At 33.8% G+C, this 13,556-nt stretch overlaps 1 protein-coding gene across 1 annotated transcript; it reads left to right on the forward strand.

The window, feature by feature from the left end:
• Positions 1–2,798: 2,798 nt before the first annotated feature.
• Positions 2,799–10,646, forward strand: LOC110006984 (protein FAR1-RELATED SEQUENCE 5). Its single transcript, XM_088852650.1, has 2 exons — positions 2,799–3,129; positions 4,524–10,646. The coding sequence occupies exon 2, from the start codon at positions 5,777–5,779 to the stop codon at positions 6,791–6,793; it is 1,017 nt and encodes a 338-aa protein (XP_088708776.1). The 5' UTR covers positions 2,799–3,129; positions 4,524–5,776; the 3' UTR covers positions 6,794–10,646.
• The last annotated feature ends 2,910 nt before the right edge of the window (positions 10,647–13,556 follow it).

Raw genomic sequence — 13,556 nt, forward strand, 5'->3', positions numbered from 1 at the left:
CATGGGGATTGATCATGACTAATTGATCATTGAAGATATATGAGGTGCGAGATTTGAGCCATTCATTTATTACATTAACTATCATGATTCAAAGGATGATGCAGAATCTTATCTTTTTGCTTCTTAAACCTTTATCCCATTAAATATAAAGATATAAAAAATATCAGATAATATCTGTTTATACATATATCTATTTTTGTATTTATATCTCTTTTAAAAATCCTAATCTCCTTAGGATTCTATAAGGTATATTTTGTTCTTAATTGATTTGGTCAATAATACATGATCCAAATCAATAGATCCTACATACGTGACTATCAAAATTGGAGAGAACTCCCCACTTTAAGTGGGGCATGACAACTAGGGCTCCTATAGTGAGCCCCACACACATCCCAATGGGCCTTCATCTTATTATATTAATTTTAAAATAAAAAAATTGATTTTTACTATTTGAGAAATAAAATTTAAATTTTTTGATTATTTAAATACTAAAAATTGAATATTTTTTATTTTATAAACTCATTTTACAAAAATAAAATATCCAGAGACTCACAAAAGTTTAAATAATCATTCTGAAAAATCAATGAACATCAAAATAAAAGAAACCAAACTAATTTTGATGGGAATAAGATCCTCATATAAGGAATTAATATTTCTGAAGCACTCAATTTTTTATTGTGAACTATAATCCCCACTTGCTTTCTTAAATTTGCCCAGCAGTTCTCATGACTCACAGACCACTGCAAGGGATTCATGATTGGCTACCAAAGTCAGCCAATAGGCAATAAGACATAATCACTATATATTATTACAGGTTCTTTGCTAGAGACGAACCCATAGTTACTTAGACCGAATGCAACTACAACTCAATGGTGAATAGGGTAATATCTCATACATGTACATGCTGCACCCTCAATGGTGTCTTGCTTCCCGATAAGGCTATCATATATATACATGTCATGTGATGGTTCAGTGGTGAGGCTTTGGCCCTTGTATCTAGAGGCTAATCATCACACACAAGGGTCACACAGTCCCTTGGCAACTCCGACGTCATCAAGAGATAACCTATAAACTGTCAGTTTTATTCTATGCCCAGGTAATTAGCGGTTTTCCAACTCGATTGGCATAGCTCTTCAAGTCAAGTCTAAGTATTAGCAAATAATATTTGTCTATCTCGGTCCCTCTGGACCATAATCTGTTGGTCCATTAGGACCATAATCTCTTGATCCCTCAAGACTATACTCCCATTGGAATTCTTTGAACCACTATATTAGATATTGATTACATGCTCTCATAAGGCATTTAATAGCCATATAAACCCTACAAGGTGAATCTTGAGGAGGTGAATTCAATGGATGGGCATTGAAAAGTGGTACTTAAGTAAACCTCCAACTCATGCCGAGTTATTATTCCCTCTTGGGTTTAACTTGATGTTGTGCTTGAGAATGTCCGTGTAGTTGTGTGGGACGAAAGGGATGGCAAGGAGGTGGGCTCTAATTTGATTGTTTACAGACTCGGCTTCATATATATATATATATATATATATATATATATATATATATATATATATATATATATGCTAGGGTGAGCCCACTAGCTGATGGAATAGTATAAGCCCAATGGCCCAAATTAAATCTGGGCCGATTTGATGTTCAGGATTGTATACCGGTAATATAATTTTAATATTTTTTATATAAATCCAAATAGTATGAAATTTGGAGAGTAAACTCTTCTCATCAAGGCGCACTTAATAAAAATATTTTAAAAATAATTCACATAAAATAAATTGGCCAAACATATACAAAACGCCTATAGGTAAAGTTCTACAGTACTTCACCTACACCTCATCACCATCCAAAGTTCATCACACGGTCACAGTTGTCCAGTAGTGTTTGAATTTTTATAATAATTGTACTAATCCGATTTATCTAAATTTCGGATGTGTGTACATATAACCAAGTCACACCAAAATAAAATATTAAAAATATAATAGACAATAAAATAATAAAATTACCCTTGAAACATTATAGGGTATTTTGTATAATTTATATTATTTTTTTTATATTTTATTCATGTGCATCTCACTAAGGCACACACATCTACGAAAATTTAGATCATTATGATTTGTAAAAAAAAATATTAAAATTCAAACTCTATCAGATATTTGTGACCGTGTGATAAACTTTGAGTAGCGATAAAGCCGTAGGTGAAGTCTATAGGCGTTTTGTAGTGTTTCTATATATATATTTGAAGTTTTTATATATATATATATATATATGAAAAAAGCTAGGATTAGCCCACTAGCTTATATGAGCTCAACGGTCTAGATTGAATATGAGCCGATCTGACGTTCACGACTTCATTTCGTGCTTGAATTTTTATTTCTTTTCTACAAATCCAAATCACTTGAAATTTTATGTGTGTGTTTTTCTCATCAAGGTACAACTAATAAAAATATAAAAAAATTATTCGTAAAAAAAAAAAGATCAAAATACCTCCGAAATGTTTCGGGGGTATTTTGATCAATTTATTTAATGAAAATACTTTTTTGATATTTTTCGAAGATTCAAATATTTTTGATGAACATACTCCTAAAATTTCAAGTGATTTGGATTTGTAAAAAAATAAAATAAAATTCAAACATTATCAAACATCCGTAATCGTCAGATCGGCTCAAATTCAATCTAAACCGTTGCGCTCATATGTTCATATGAGCTAATGGGCTAATTGCAGCTTTTTCATATATATATATATATATATATATATATATATATATATAGGAAAAGTCTTCCCAACGCCTATTGGCGATTGGGAATAGTAACTTCTCCCCTTCTCTATGGACCATTCATTTAAATGGGATGAAAGGAGAGGTTGTGATTGAACAACAAAAAAACTCGCGTGCGTAGAAAGATTCGAACCCATTGAAATTTCATCCTACCGCTCTCCTCCTGCTTCCCCTTGCTCTTCGAGCTTCCTTCTCTCTCTCTCTCTTGCCTGCCTATGCTTGGGAAGCCTCTTATCCTTTACAAAGCCCTCTGCCTTGATCGTGCTCCTGTCTCTGTTGCCCTCTTCTCTCACTATCAAGCCTATTGCTGTCGGACCCACACACACGGTTCTTCCACAAACCAAGTGAGTTCTTCCTTGCCTTCTCTCTCTCTAGCCACACACACAGTTCTTTTATATTGCTCAACCCATAATCTGTCAATAAACTCTAACACCTAAATAAAAAATAAAACCCCATTTTTTCCCAAAACCAAACCAAAATTTTTTTTTCAAATCCCAAATCGAAATAATCAATAAAACCCTATGTTTTTTTTCTTAATAAAACACCAAAAATAGGAGAGGAAATCACATACAGAGAAATCTTTGACGGCCATAAAATCCCAATGTGCTAGATACAAAATCCTCATTTTGAGTTCAATGATATTGCTCAAACCATGGAAGGTACCTTGAGCTCTTCAAACTCTCTCAATTTTTCAACTTCCCTTATCTATTTTGATCTTTCTTTTCATTGCTATATGAAGGTTTTATTTTGGAAATATTAGTTATTGTATATGTGGAAATGGGGAATGTGATTTATGTGCGGTATTTTTTTTATTTTGAACATCTGCATTTTCTTCTTAATTTTAATTTTTTAAACTCCATATTTCCTCTGTATATTTCTTGACTATGAACTTTTTACAAGAAATATTAGGTTAAACTACTTTTTGAAATTTTTTTTAAAGCCGGATTGGGCTGATTCAACAACATTGTTTGAAATTTTAGGGAAGGTCAGTGTTTTTTGATGGAGTTTTTCATCAATATGTCAAATTTGGTTGTTGTAAATGACCCAAATACTGAGATTCTTCATAGATTGGATTGAACCAAATTATTTGTGAATTTTTACAATTTGTGTCTAACTTTGAATCTTGATTATGAAGAATGCATTTTCCGTTCACTAAAGGAATTTTTTTTTACTTTGACATTTTCAATGCACAGGGTTATAACTGGTACTAAGATATCTTAATTCTAGCATATTTTTCTAATTTATAGAATCCATGAAAGAATTTCTTTTTTTTGAGTAAATCATCAATCCATACTAGAGTTGTTGTTAATTAAGTTAAATTTTCTAGGTTGATATTGTTATTACTATCATTAGTACTATTATGTTCCTCTTACATGGAATTCATTTTTTTTTTTTTTTTAAGTTTTTACCTTCTTTTATTTTAGGGGTATGAAATTGTTCGTTTTCAAACTTTTTGTTGAAAATCTTCACAATGTTGTCCGTTTTGCCTTTGAACTTGTAATTATGAATTCAATATACATTAGAAGGTAATTTTTTGTGGTTATTCTTGATATCGTTTCTCTCTCTCTCTCTCTCTCTCTCTCTCGCTATATATATATATATATATATATATATATATATATATATATATATATATATATATATATATATATATATATATATATTGAAGTATGATTCTTTTGTCATATTTATATGTTCTCCTTCTTGCTTCTCATTGTTGACCATATAAATTGAATAGGTATACTATGCATGACTCATGGACGCCTCAAAATCAACATGTCATTCCTCTCTTGTCGACATCACTAGTTCAAAAAATGGGCACGAGTGTGGTGCTCAGGCTATATTGGATAAAACTTGCTATGATTCTCCATTTAACGAGGATGTAGTTGTAATAGATGGAGAAGGAGATCCTATACTTATAGATGCAGAGGCAGCTCTAATAAGAACGGTAAATATCGAACCCATAGTAGGAATGACATTCATTGACGAAGATGAAGCTTATGATTATTAAAATAAGTACGAAAAATTGATAGGGTTTGGTATAAGAAAAGGAAGAACCATTTGGAAGCATGATGAAAAAATTGGTCAGATTATAGAATGCTGTAGGCAAGGTTTTTGTAGTTAGATGTATGGTGGGAGAGAAAATGCTCAGCCCTACACAAAATGTGTATGTTAGGCAAAGATCCGCATTAAGAAGAATGAGAACCAGAGATGGGTTATTGCGAAGTTTGTAAAAGAACATAATCATATTCCCAGCAAGACTAGATTTATTCACTCTCATCGAAAGATATCAAACACAGTGAAAAAAGTGATTAACACATTGGAGTCTTCTATGGCTAAGTCTAGGGTTATGATAGATTACCTTATCGAAGAGCCTGGTGGGTTAGAAAATATCCCTTTCATTGAGAAAGACCTCGAGAATCATATAACTAGAAAAAGAAAATAACTAAAAGGGAAAGAGGGTACCGTTGTTATGGGTTGGTTGCATGCGAAGAAGGAATTGGACCCTTCATTCTTTTATAGATTTCGACTTGATGAGGTGGGGAAGCTAATTAATTTTATATGGGATTCAAAGTCTATATTATCATACCAATTTTTTAGTGACGTGGTAACCTTTGACACCACCTTCCAAACGAATGAATTCAGTATGCCCTTTGGCCCAATCCTTGGAGTTAGTCATCACGCTAACACAATTTTCATCGAATGTGCTCTCATCTTCAATGAGACTACAAAAACTTTCATTTGGTTATTTGAGAATTGGCAAGAGGCAATGGGAGGCTGCCGACCAGGTACAATTATCAGCAATTAGGCTTTAGCTATAACGACTGCAGTTAAGACGATTTTCCCTAATACTAATCATCACTATTGCAAGTGGCATATCGTGGGAAAGTTTAAAACACATCTAAGCTGTGTTGAGCATTATTCTTAGAAGTATTCAAGAAGTGTATTGCAGCCCACACAGTTGAGCAGTATGAGGCTGATTAGTTAGTTATGATTCAAAAGTATGATATTCAAGAGGAAAGTTGGCTCAAGTGGTTATATGGTTGTCGCACTCAATGGGTTGATGCATACATAGCTGATAGGCTCACAGCCGGCATGAAAACCACAAAACGAAGTGAAGGGTTCAATCATTATTTAAAGATTTATGTCACTTCTGGAACATGTTTGACAAAATTCATGAATGCTATTGAAAAGTTGCAAAACAAGAAGTTCATCAAAGAAAAAGAGAAAGACAGTAAAAATCTTACATCCACACCTGTTTTAAAGGTTGCCCTTCTTATCGAGGAGCATGTAGCAAAGATATATACTCAGAAAGTTTTTGGAAAGTTACAAGAAGAGGTGGTAAGGTCCTCAAATTGCCTTACTAAATTAATAGAAGGCGATGATGAATTTGTCAAATACAAGGTGGAAGACATTTGTGGTGTGCCTATCCCTCAGACAGTTACATTCATTGAATCAAGGATGAAGTGTATATGCACATGTCAGTTCTTTGAGCGTGTTGGAATCCCTTGTTCGCATATGCTTAAAGTGCTCAACATGAGAAATGTATTGAAGATTCCATCTAACTACATTTTGAGCCGGTGGACAATGGAGGCAAAGAAGGGGGTCAAAGACAAATGTGGTGGTCTTAGTTCGACTTCATCTAAATTTCTGAGGTTTATTCGACATTATGAGCTTTATGACATTCTGAGAACAATTGTAGAAGCATTAGAAGGTGATGTTCTATTTGAAAAAGTGAAATTGGGTTTATGTAAATTAGCTGAAGATGTCCATGCAACAAGAGAGCATTTGTCAAATATTCTTACACCATCACCCTCCACTCATTGCAATGTCGCTGACGATGAAGTATATGGCTGCAATAGATCAGTTGATGCCTCCCCCCTTGTACTTGATCCACCATGTGCACGAGCAGTTAGACGACCAAGGATTAAAAGGAGGAAACCTTCATGGGAGAAGGGTAAAAGGCTTCTATGTAAAAACACAGTCGGAGGAAAAGCCACCTACTGAAGGAAGTGTAAAGTTTGCAATAAGAGTGGGCATGACATGCATAATTATTCGGTGCGGGCGAGTGGGATGTAAGTGCTTGCCTACTTTATATTTTGGAAATAATAAGCATAATTGTTTTTATTTAGTTTTAGTTTTCACTTATCTTCTGCTTTATGTATTAGACTAACAATACATCTTTCTCTTTTAGAGCCACTGAAGACTTTAAATCGAAGTCCATTCACCATCAACATAGTTCAAAAAAATAAAAAGTAGAGTCAAAACCAAAAATATTGCATGCGCAAGAATGATACATTTTGAAAGGCTACATTCCTCATAGAGTGAAGACATACCACCAAAGGTCACTAAGACTCAAAGATGTGTCCCTTGATTAAACATCATTTTTTTTTAGCACAAGGAATGTTGAAGTTTTCATTCATAACAAAGTGAAATTGATAAAGTATGGCTACAGATAAGATGAATGAAAACCTAGTAAGCATTAATGATTCTTGATCTGCACCACCGTTTACCCATTTCATGAAAAAAATAAAAAAATAAGGAGAAAGCTCCACTCTTTTACACCTAATAATAGCGTTAGGAGAATCTCATAGTTGGCATCGGCACAGTGGGCACGATCTGTTGTAGTCTACCAGCCGCTTCAAGATACAGTTGCTATGGAATTTGTGATTACATGGCATCACCCATGTCTCTATGCTGGGAACAAATCCACAAAGACACACTGCAATCTTCTTGCTCTCCATCCTCTATCTCGATCTTGTTTAGGTGCTTGATTGTTTGGATAATGCAATCGAGCAGCATCGATATTCTTGAACATCTTGAACACTACTCTCATCGATGTACTTGTTTGAAAACTCTTGTTGAACCCTCACCACCAGGTACACCTTACTTACATTTAAACGGGGAAGAAGATCTCACGTAATGCCCTCTAATTCCTCCTAAATAAGAGTCCGAAGCAGCGGGATTATGTCTCCGAGGAAGCACGAGGACTCATGTATGTCCCTGAATCTGTTGGAGATGATGCGACCCAAGTCATCTATGGTTTGTCGCTCATCAAAAGATGTGTGTATGGTGCATTCTTTTAACCATACCAGTTCTTCCCCCACCCTCGTGCGTTCAATCGAATCGGGCCGTACTTTGACATATGCTTCCTCTTTGAACTCTATGTTGATCAGAATATTTGAATTTTCCATCGTATGGCCTTCGGGAAAGAAGCCGAGCCATTTCTCAAGGAAATATTTAGACCAGATTTCGCTAGAATTGTTGATAGTCATGCCTTTCAACAATTCAATCCATCATTAGAAATGACAAGAGAGGGTAAAGAAGAACCACCCTTTGCCAAAGCATTAGCCACAGAGTTTGATTAAACAACATTAATAAGAAACATTAGCACTTCTTTTAAGCATTACAAGATGCAGATCTAGTTTTACTTCTGCCACATGTGATAATTAATAAATAATCTCTTAAAGAGACAAGTCCATTCAATGGAAAAAAAATGCTTCCATATTGTACTAAGAAAAAATGCACACAATGTACTTATTTGTTCAATATATGTCAAATGATTGTCATAATACATTCCTGAAACCTCCAACCCATACTAAGAGAATCTGAATGGATTCACACCTAATATATTGGCATATGCACTGGCAATCACCTAAAATCACCAACACTTCCTAATCCATTTTTTTTTATCCAATCGTGGCAAAAATGTAGAAGTGATAAGATACATTGCAAAAAATATTACCTAACCTTGCCAACAACCACAAACATTCTAAATCAGTAAAGGGGCAGCTTATGAGGGCGTGATAACTCAAAATATAAAATTCCCAAGTCAAGCATGAAGATGCCGGTGACAAACAATATAAATAGTGACATTGCCAAATACCATTAAACAAATTTCAGAAACAAAAGTAGGCTAGAGCATCTTGGATAAGCTATATTTGAACATGCATGAGTTAAACTACCCTTTTTGCAATAGAATCCAACCAGTGCAGCATAGTACAAATAGGTCTCATATTCCCTATGAGAATTACCTCTATGGATGATCTGATAGCCCAAGTGAAGCATGAAGATGCTGGTGACAAACAACTTAAGTAGTAGGGAAATTTTAAATTCAACTATAATTTCAATGCTTCGGTAATAGGGAGAAAGAGTCATTAAGGAACATTATTATATTTTCTTTTCATGTACTTATTATTAAGCTGGTTGATGACCGCGAAGCAAAACTGTGCATAACAACTCCACCCATAAGGTAGAGTGGCTGAATCTGCCACATCCAAGTACATCAATAGGTTGTCCACATTATTCCCTTCAGGAAATATCAGCACCCACCGACCAAAACCAAAATCCCATAGATTAAGTTAATAACAATAGCATCACAACATTGAGCCATGAGTCAGAATGCAGCAAAATAATAATCCCAGTTTCCCATACTATTGAAACTCAATGATCACAATTTAGAATATCTGATGAAACTTGTGAAAACCAAAACTAGGGAATATGCATGTATATGCACAGAATTAGATATTTTCAACAGAAAAAATATGGTGGAATTAAGATCTCTTAGTATCAGTTGTAACTCTATGCGGTGAAAATATCAGAATATTCCTTTTTGATGTGAAGCCTTGTGAAATTCTTGATCGTCCAAGTAAATAGGGAAATTGGGGGATCCTCGACAGGTTGGTTCTCAATGGTGCTAACAGTTTCCCCTTGCGCTACTACTACACCTCAAAATAGATAAGGGAAGGTGTAAACAAAACAAATAGCACAAGGTAAATCAAGGAACAAAATGTGAAACAAAAAGCCATGAGGAAGCAAGACGTGAAAATGTCAGAGTATTCCTTTAATGGACGCAAAATGCGTTCTTCAGAATCAAGAATTCGAAGTGATGTGCAGACAGCCAGACACAGATTGTAAAAATTCACAAATAATTTGATTCAATCCAACCTATGAAGAATCTTAGCATTTGACATATTGATGAAAAAATCCCTCAAAACCCACTAGCCTTCCCTAAAATTTCAAACAATATTGCTGAATCAGCCCGATCCCGCTTTAAATTTTTTTCAAAAAGTAGTTTAACCTAATATTTCTTGTAAAACGTTCATAGTAGAGAAATATACAGAGGAAATATGGAGTTTAAACAACTAAAAATAAGAAGAAAATGCAGATGTTCAAAATAAAAAAAATACTGCACATAAATCACATTCCTCATTTCCACACATATAATAGCTAATATTTCAAAAATAAAACCTTCATATAGCAATAAAAGAAGGATCAAAATTGATAAGGGAAGTTGAAAAATTCAGAGAGTTTGAAGAGCTCAAGGTACTTTCCATGGTTTGGGCAGTATCGTTGAACTCAGAATGAGGATTTTGTATGTAGCAATTTGGGATTTTTTTGGCCATCAAAGATTTCTCTGTTTGTGATTTCCTCTCCTGTTTTTGGTGTTTTATTAAGAAAAAAAAGTAGGGTTTTATTGAATATTTCGATTTGGGAGTTGAAAAAAAATGTTGGTTTGATTTTGGCAAAAAATGGGGTTTTAATTTTTGTTTAGGGTTAGAGTTTATTGAGAGATTATTGGCTGAGCAACAGAAAAGAACTTCGTGTGTGGCTAGAGAGAAAGAAGGCAAGGAAGAACTCACCTGGTTTGTGAAAGAACCGCGTGTGTGGGTCTGGCGGCAAGAGGTTTGACAGTGAGAGAAGACGGCAACATAGACAGGAGCAAGATCAAGGCAGAGGGCTTTGTAGAGGATAAGAGGCTTCCCAAGCAAAGGCAGGCGAGCGAGAGAGAGAGGGAAGCTCGCAGAGCAAAGGGAAGCGGGAGGAGAGGGGTTGGATGAAATTTCAATAGGTTTGAAGCATTTTGCACGCGCGAGTTTTTTTTAGTTTAATCACTGCCTCTTCTTTCATCCCATTTAAATGGATGGTCGACAGAGCAGGGAGAAATTACTGTTCTCTATTGCATACAGGCGTTGGGAATATATATATATATATATATATATATATATATATATATATATATATATATATATATATATATATATATATATATAGAAGAGGTTAGGGTGAGCCCACTGAAATAGTATAAGCTCAATGACTCATATTAAATTTGGACCGATCTGACGGTCATGATTGTATATCGGTAATATAATTTTAACATTTTTTATATAAATCCAAATAGTATGAAATTTGGAGCATAAACTCTTCTCATCAAGGCGCACCTAATAAAAATATTTAAAACATAATTCATATAAAATAAATTGATTGAGCATCTACAAAACGTCTATAGGTGAAGTTTACACCTCATCGCCATCCAAAGTTCATCACACGGTCACAGTTGTCCTGTAGTATTTGAATTTTTATAATTATTATACTTATAAGATTTATCTAAAATTTGGGACGTATGTACATATGACCAAGTCGCACTAAAATAAAATATTAAAAATATAATAGATAAAATAAAATAATAAAATTACCCTTGAAACTTTATAGGAGTATTTTGCATAATTTATATCATTCAAATTATTTGTTTTATATTTTATTCATGTACATCTCACTAAGGGGCACACCCATACAAAATTTGATTTGTAAAATAAAAATTCAAACTAAAACTCTATCAAATATTTGTGACCGTATGATAAACTTTGACCGGTGATAAAGCCGTAGGTGAAGTACTGTAGACTTTCACCAATAGGCGTTCTGTAGATTTTTCATATATATATATATATATATATATATATATATATATATATATGGAAAAGCTAGGATTAGCCTACTAGCTTATATGAACAAATGTGCCAAATGGCCCAGATTGAATCCGAGCCGATCTGACAGTCATGACCTCATTTTGTATTTTAATTTTAATTTTTTTCTAAAAATCTAAATCACTTGAAATTTTAAGCATGTATTCTTCTCATCAATGAACACCTAATTAAAATATAAAAAAAATTATTCACAAAAAAAAGACCAAAATACTCCCGAAACATTTTGGGGGTATTTTGATTAATTTATTTCATATAAAATATTTTTTTGATATATTTCGAAGATTTAACTATTTTTGATGAGCACACTTCTAAAATTCAAGTGATTTGGATTTGTAGAAAAAAAATTAAAATATATATATATATATATATATATATATATATAGGAAAACACTACACAATGCCTATAGGCGAAAATGAACAGTGACTATTTCTACTCCCATCACGTCCAAAGTTCATCACGCGGTCACGATTGTCCGATAGTTTTTTCTTTTTCATTTTTTATCTAGAAATCAGAATGACTCAAAATTTGGATCGTGTATTCATAAAAAATAAAGAAATCTTTGAAAATTTTAAAAAAAACATTTTACATAAAAAAAATTGACCAAAATACCCCCAAAATATTTTCGGGGGGTAGTTTGATCAATTTATTTTTCACGGATAATTTGTTTTATATTTTTATTACATGCGCCTCAGTAAGATGTATATACCCTCCAAATTTCAGGTCATTCCAATTTATAGAAAAAAAATAAAAATAAAACACTATCAGACAATGGTGACCGCACGATGAAATTTGGACGGTGATGAGGGTAGGCGAAATCACTATTCATTTTCGCTTATAGGCATTGGAAAGGCGTTTATATATATATATATATATATATATATATATATATATATATATATATATATATATATATATATGTGGAAATGATGGGATTAGCCCACTGGCTCATATGAACATATGAGCCTAAAGGCCCAGATTGATTCTGGGCCGATCTGACGATCATGGATATCCGGTAGCTCTAAAATGTTTTTTATTTTTTATTTATAGATTCCAATCGCTTGAAATTTTAGGTGTGTGTTCTTCTCATCAAGGCGTACCTAATAAAAATATAAAAAAATTTATTAGCAAAAGAAAAATGATCAAAATACCCCCCTAAGATTTTTGGAGGTATTTTGATCAATTTATTTCTTGTAAAATATTTTTTTTGATATTTTTCAAAGATTCACCTATTTTTTATGAACACACATCTAATATTTTAAGTGATCTGTATTTGTAGAAAAAAACTAAAATTCAAATACTACCAGACATCCGTGATCATCAGATCGAGCCAGATTCAATCTGGGATGTTGGGCTCATATGTTCATATGAGCTAGTGGGCTAATCCCATATGTTTCCATATATATATATATATATATATATATATATAGAGTGAGAGAGAGTGATAGAGAGAGAGAGAGAAGAAAATCTTTGAAGTTTGACCTTGGTGAAGCAAGCGATGGTGGTATATGCAGTAGGTGACGGAGATGGAGATGACGCCGATGGGAGTTTCAATAAGAGTGGGGATCGTCCTCATATCTTCTTGGAGAAAGATGTGATCTCGTATACTTTTAGAAGGGCTTCCATGATGGTGGTGGGGTCTTTTTCACCACCATCTAACGAACTTTTTGGCCTAGGAAACTGGACTAAGAGGGCATGGAACCTGTCTTATGAATCTGTGGTGAGGAAGATCGAAGACAACCGTTGTGTTTTCATTCTAGCCTCATCTGAGGATGTTTGGAAAGCAATGCAGGTTCCAATGCATCGGGTTCAAGGTAAGCTTCTAACTATTAGAGTATGGAGTTCTTTGATTCATTCCTTTTTAGTTAGAAAAGATCTTTATTGGATCAGATTGTTTGGTATCCCGTTGCATGCTTGGGAATACCTGTGGTGAGTTTGTCAGTATGGATCGGACGAGCCTTATCAATGGAGATATATCTTATGTTCGGTTGAGGATTAAGAGGAATTC

Source organism: Amborella trichopoda, chromosome 11 (genome assembly GCF_054954075.1).
Source record: "Amborella trichopoda isolate Santa Cruz 75 chromosome 11, AtrichopodaSantaCruz75HAP2 v2.0, whole genome shotgun sequence".
NCBI lineage: Eukaryota > Viridiplantae > Streptophyta > Magnoliopsida > Amborellales > Amborellaceae > Amborella > Amborella trichopoda.

Excerpts from the sequence above, each read along its gene's own strand:
- LOC110006984 (XM_088852650.1), top strand. The coding sequence starts at position 5,777 with ATGATTCAAAAGTATGATATTCAAGAGGAAAGTTGGCTCAAGTGGTTA.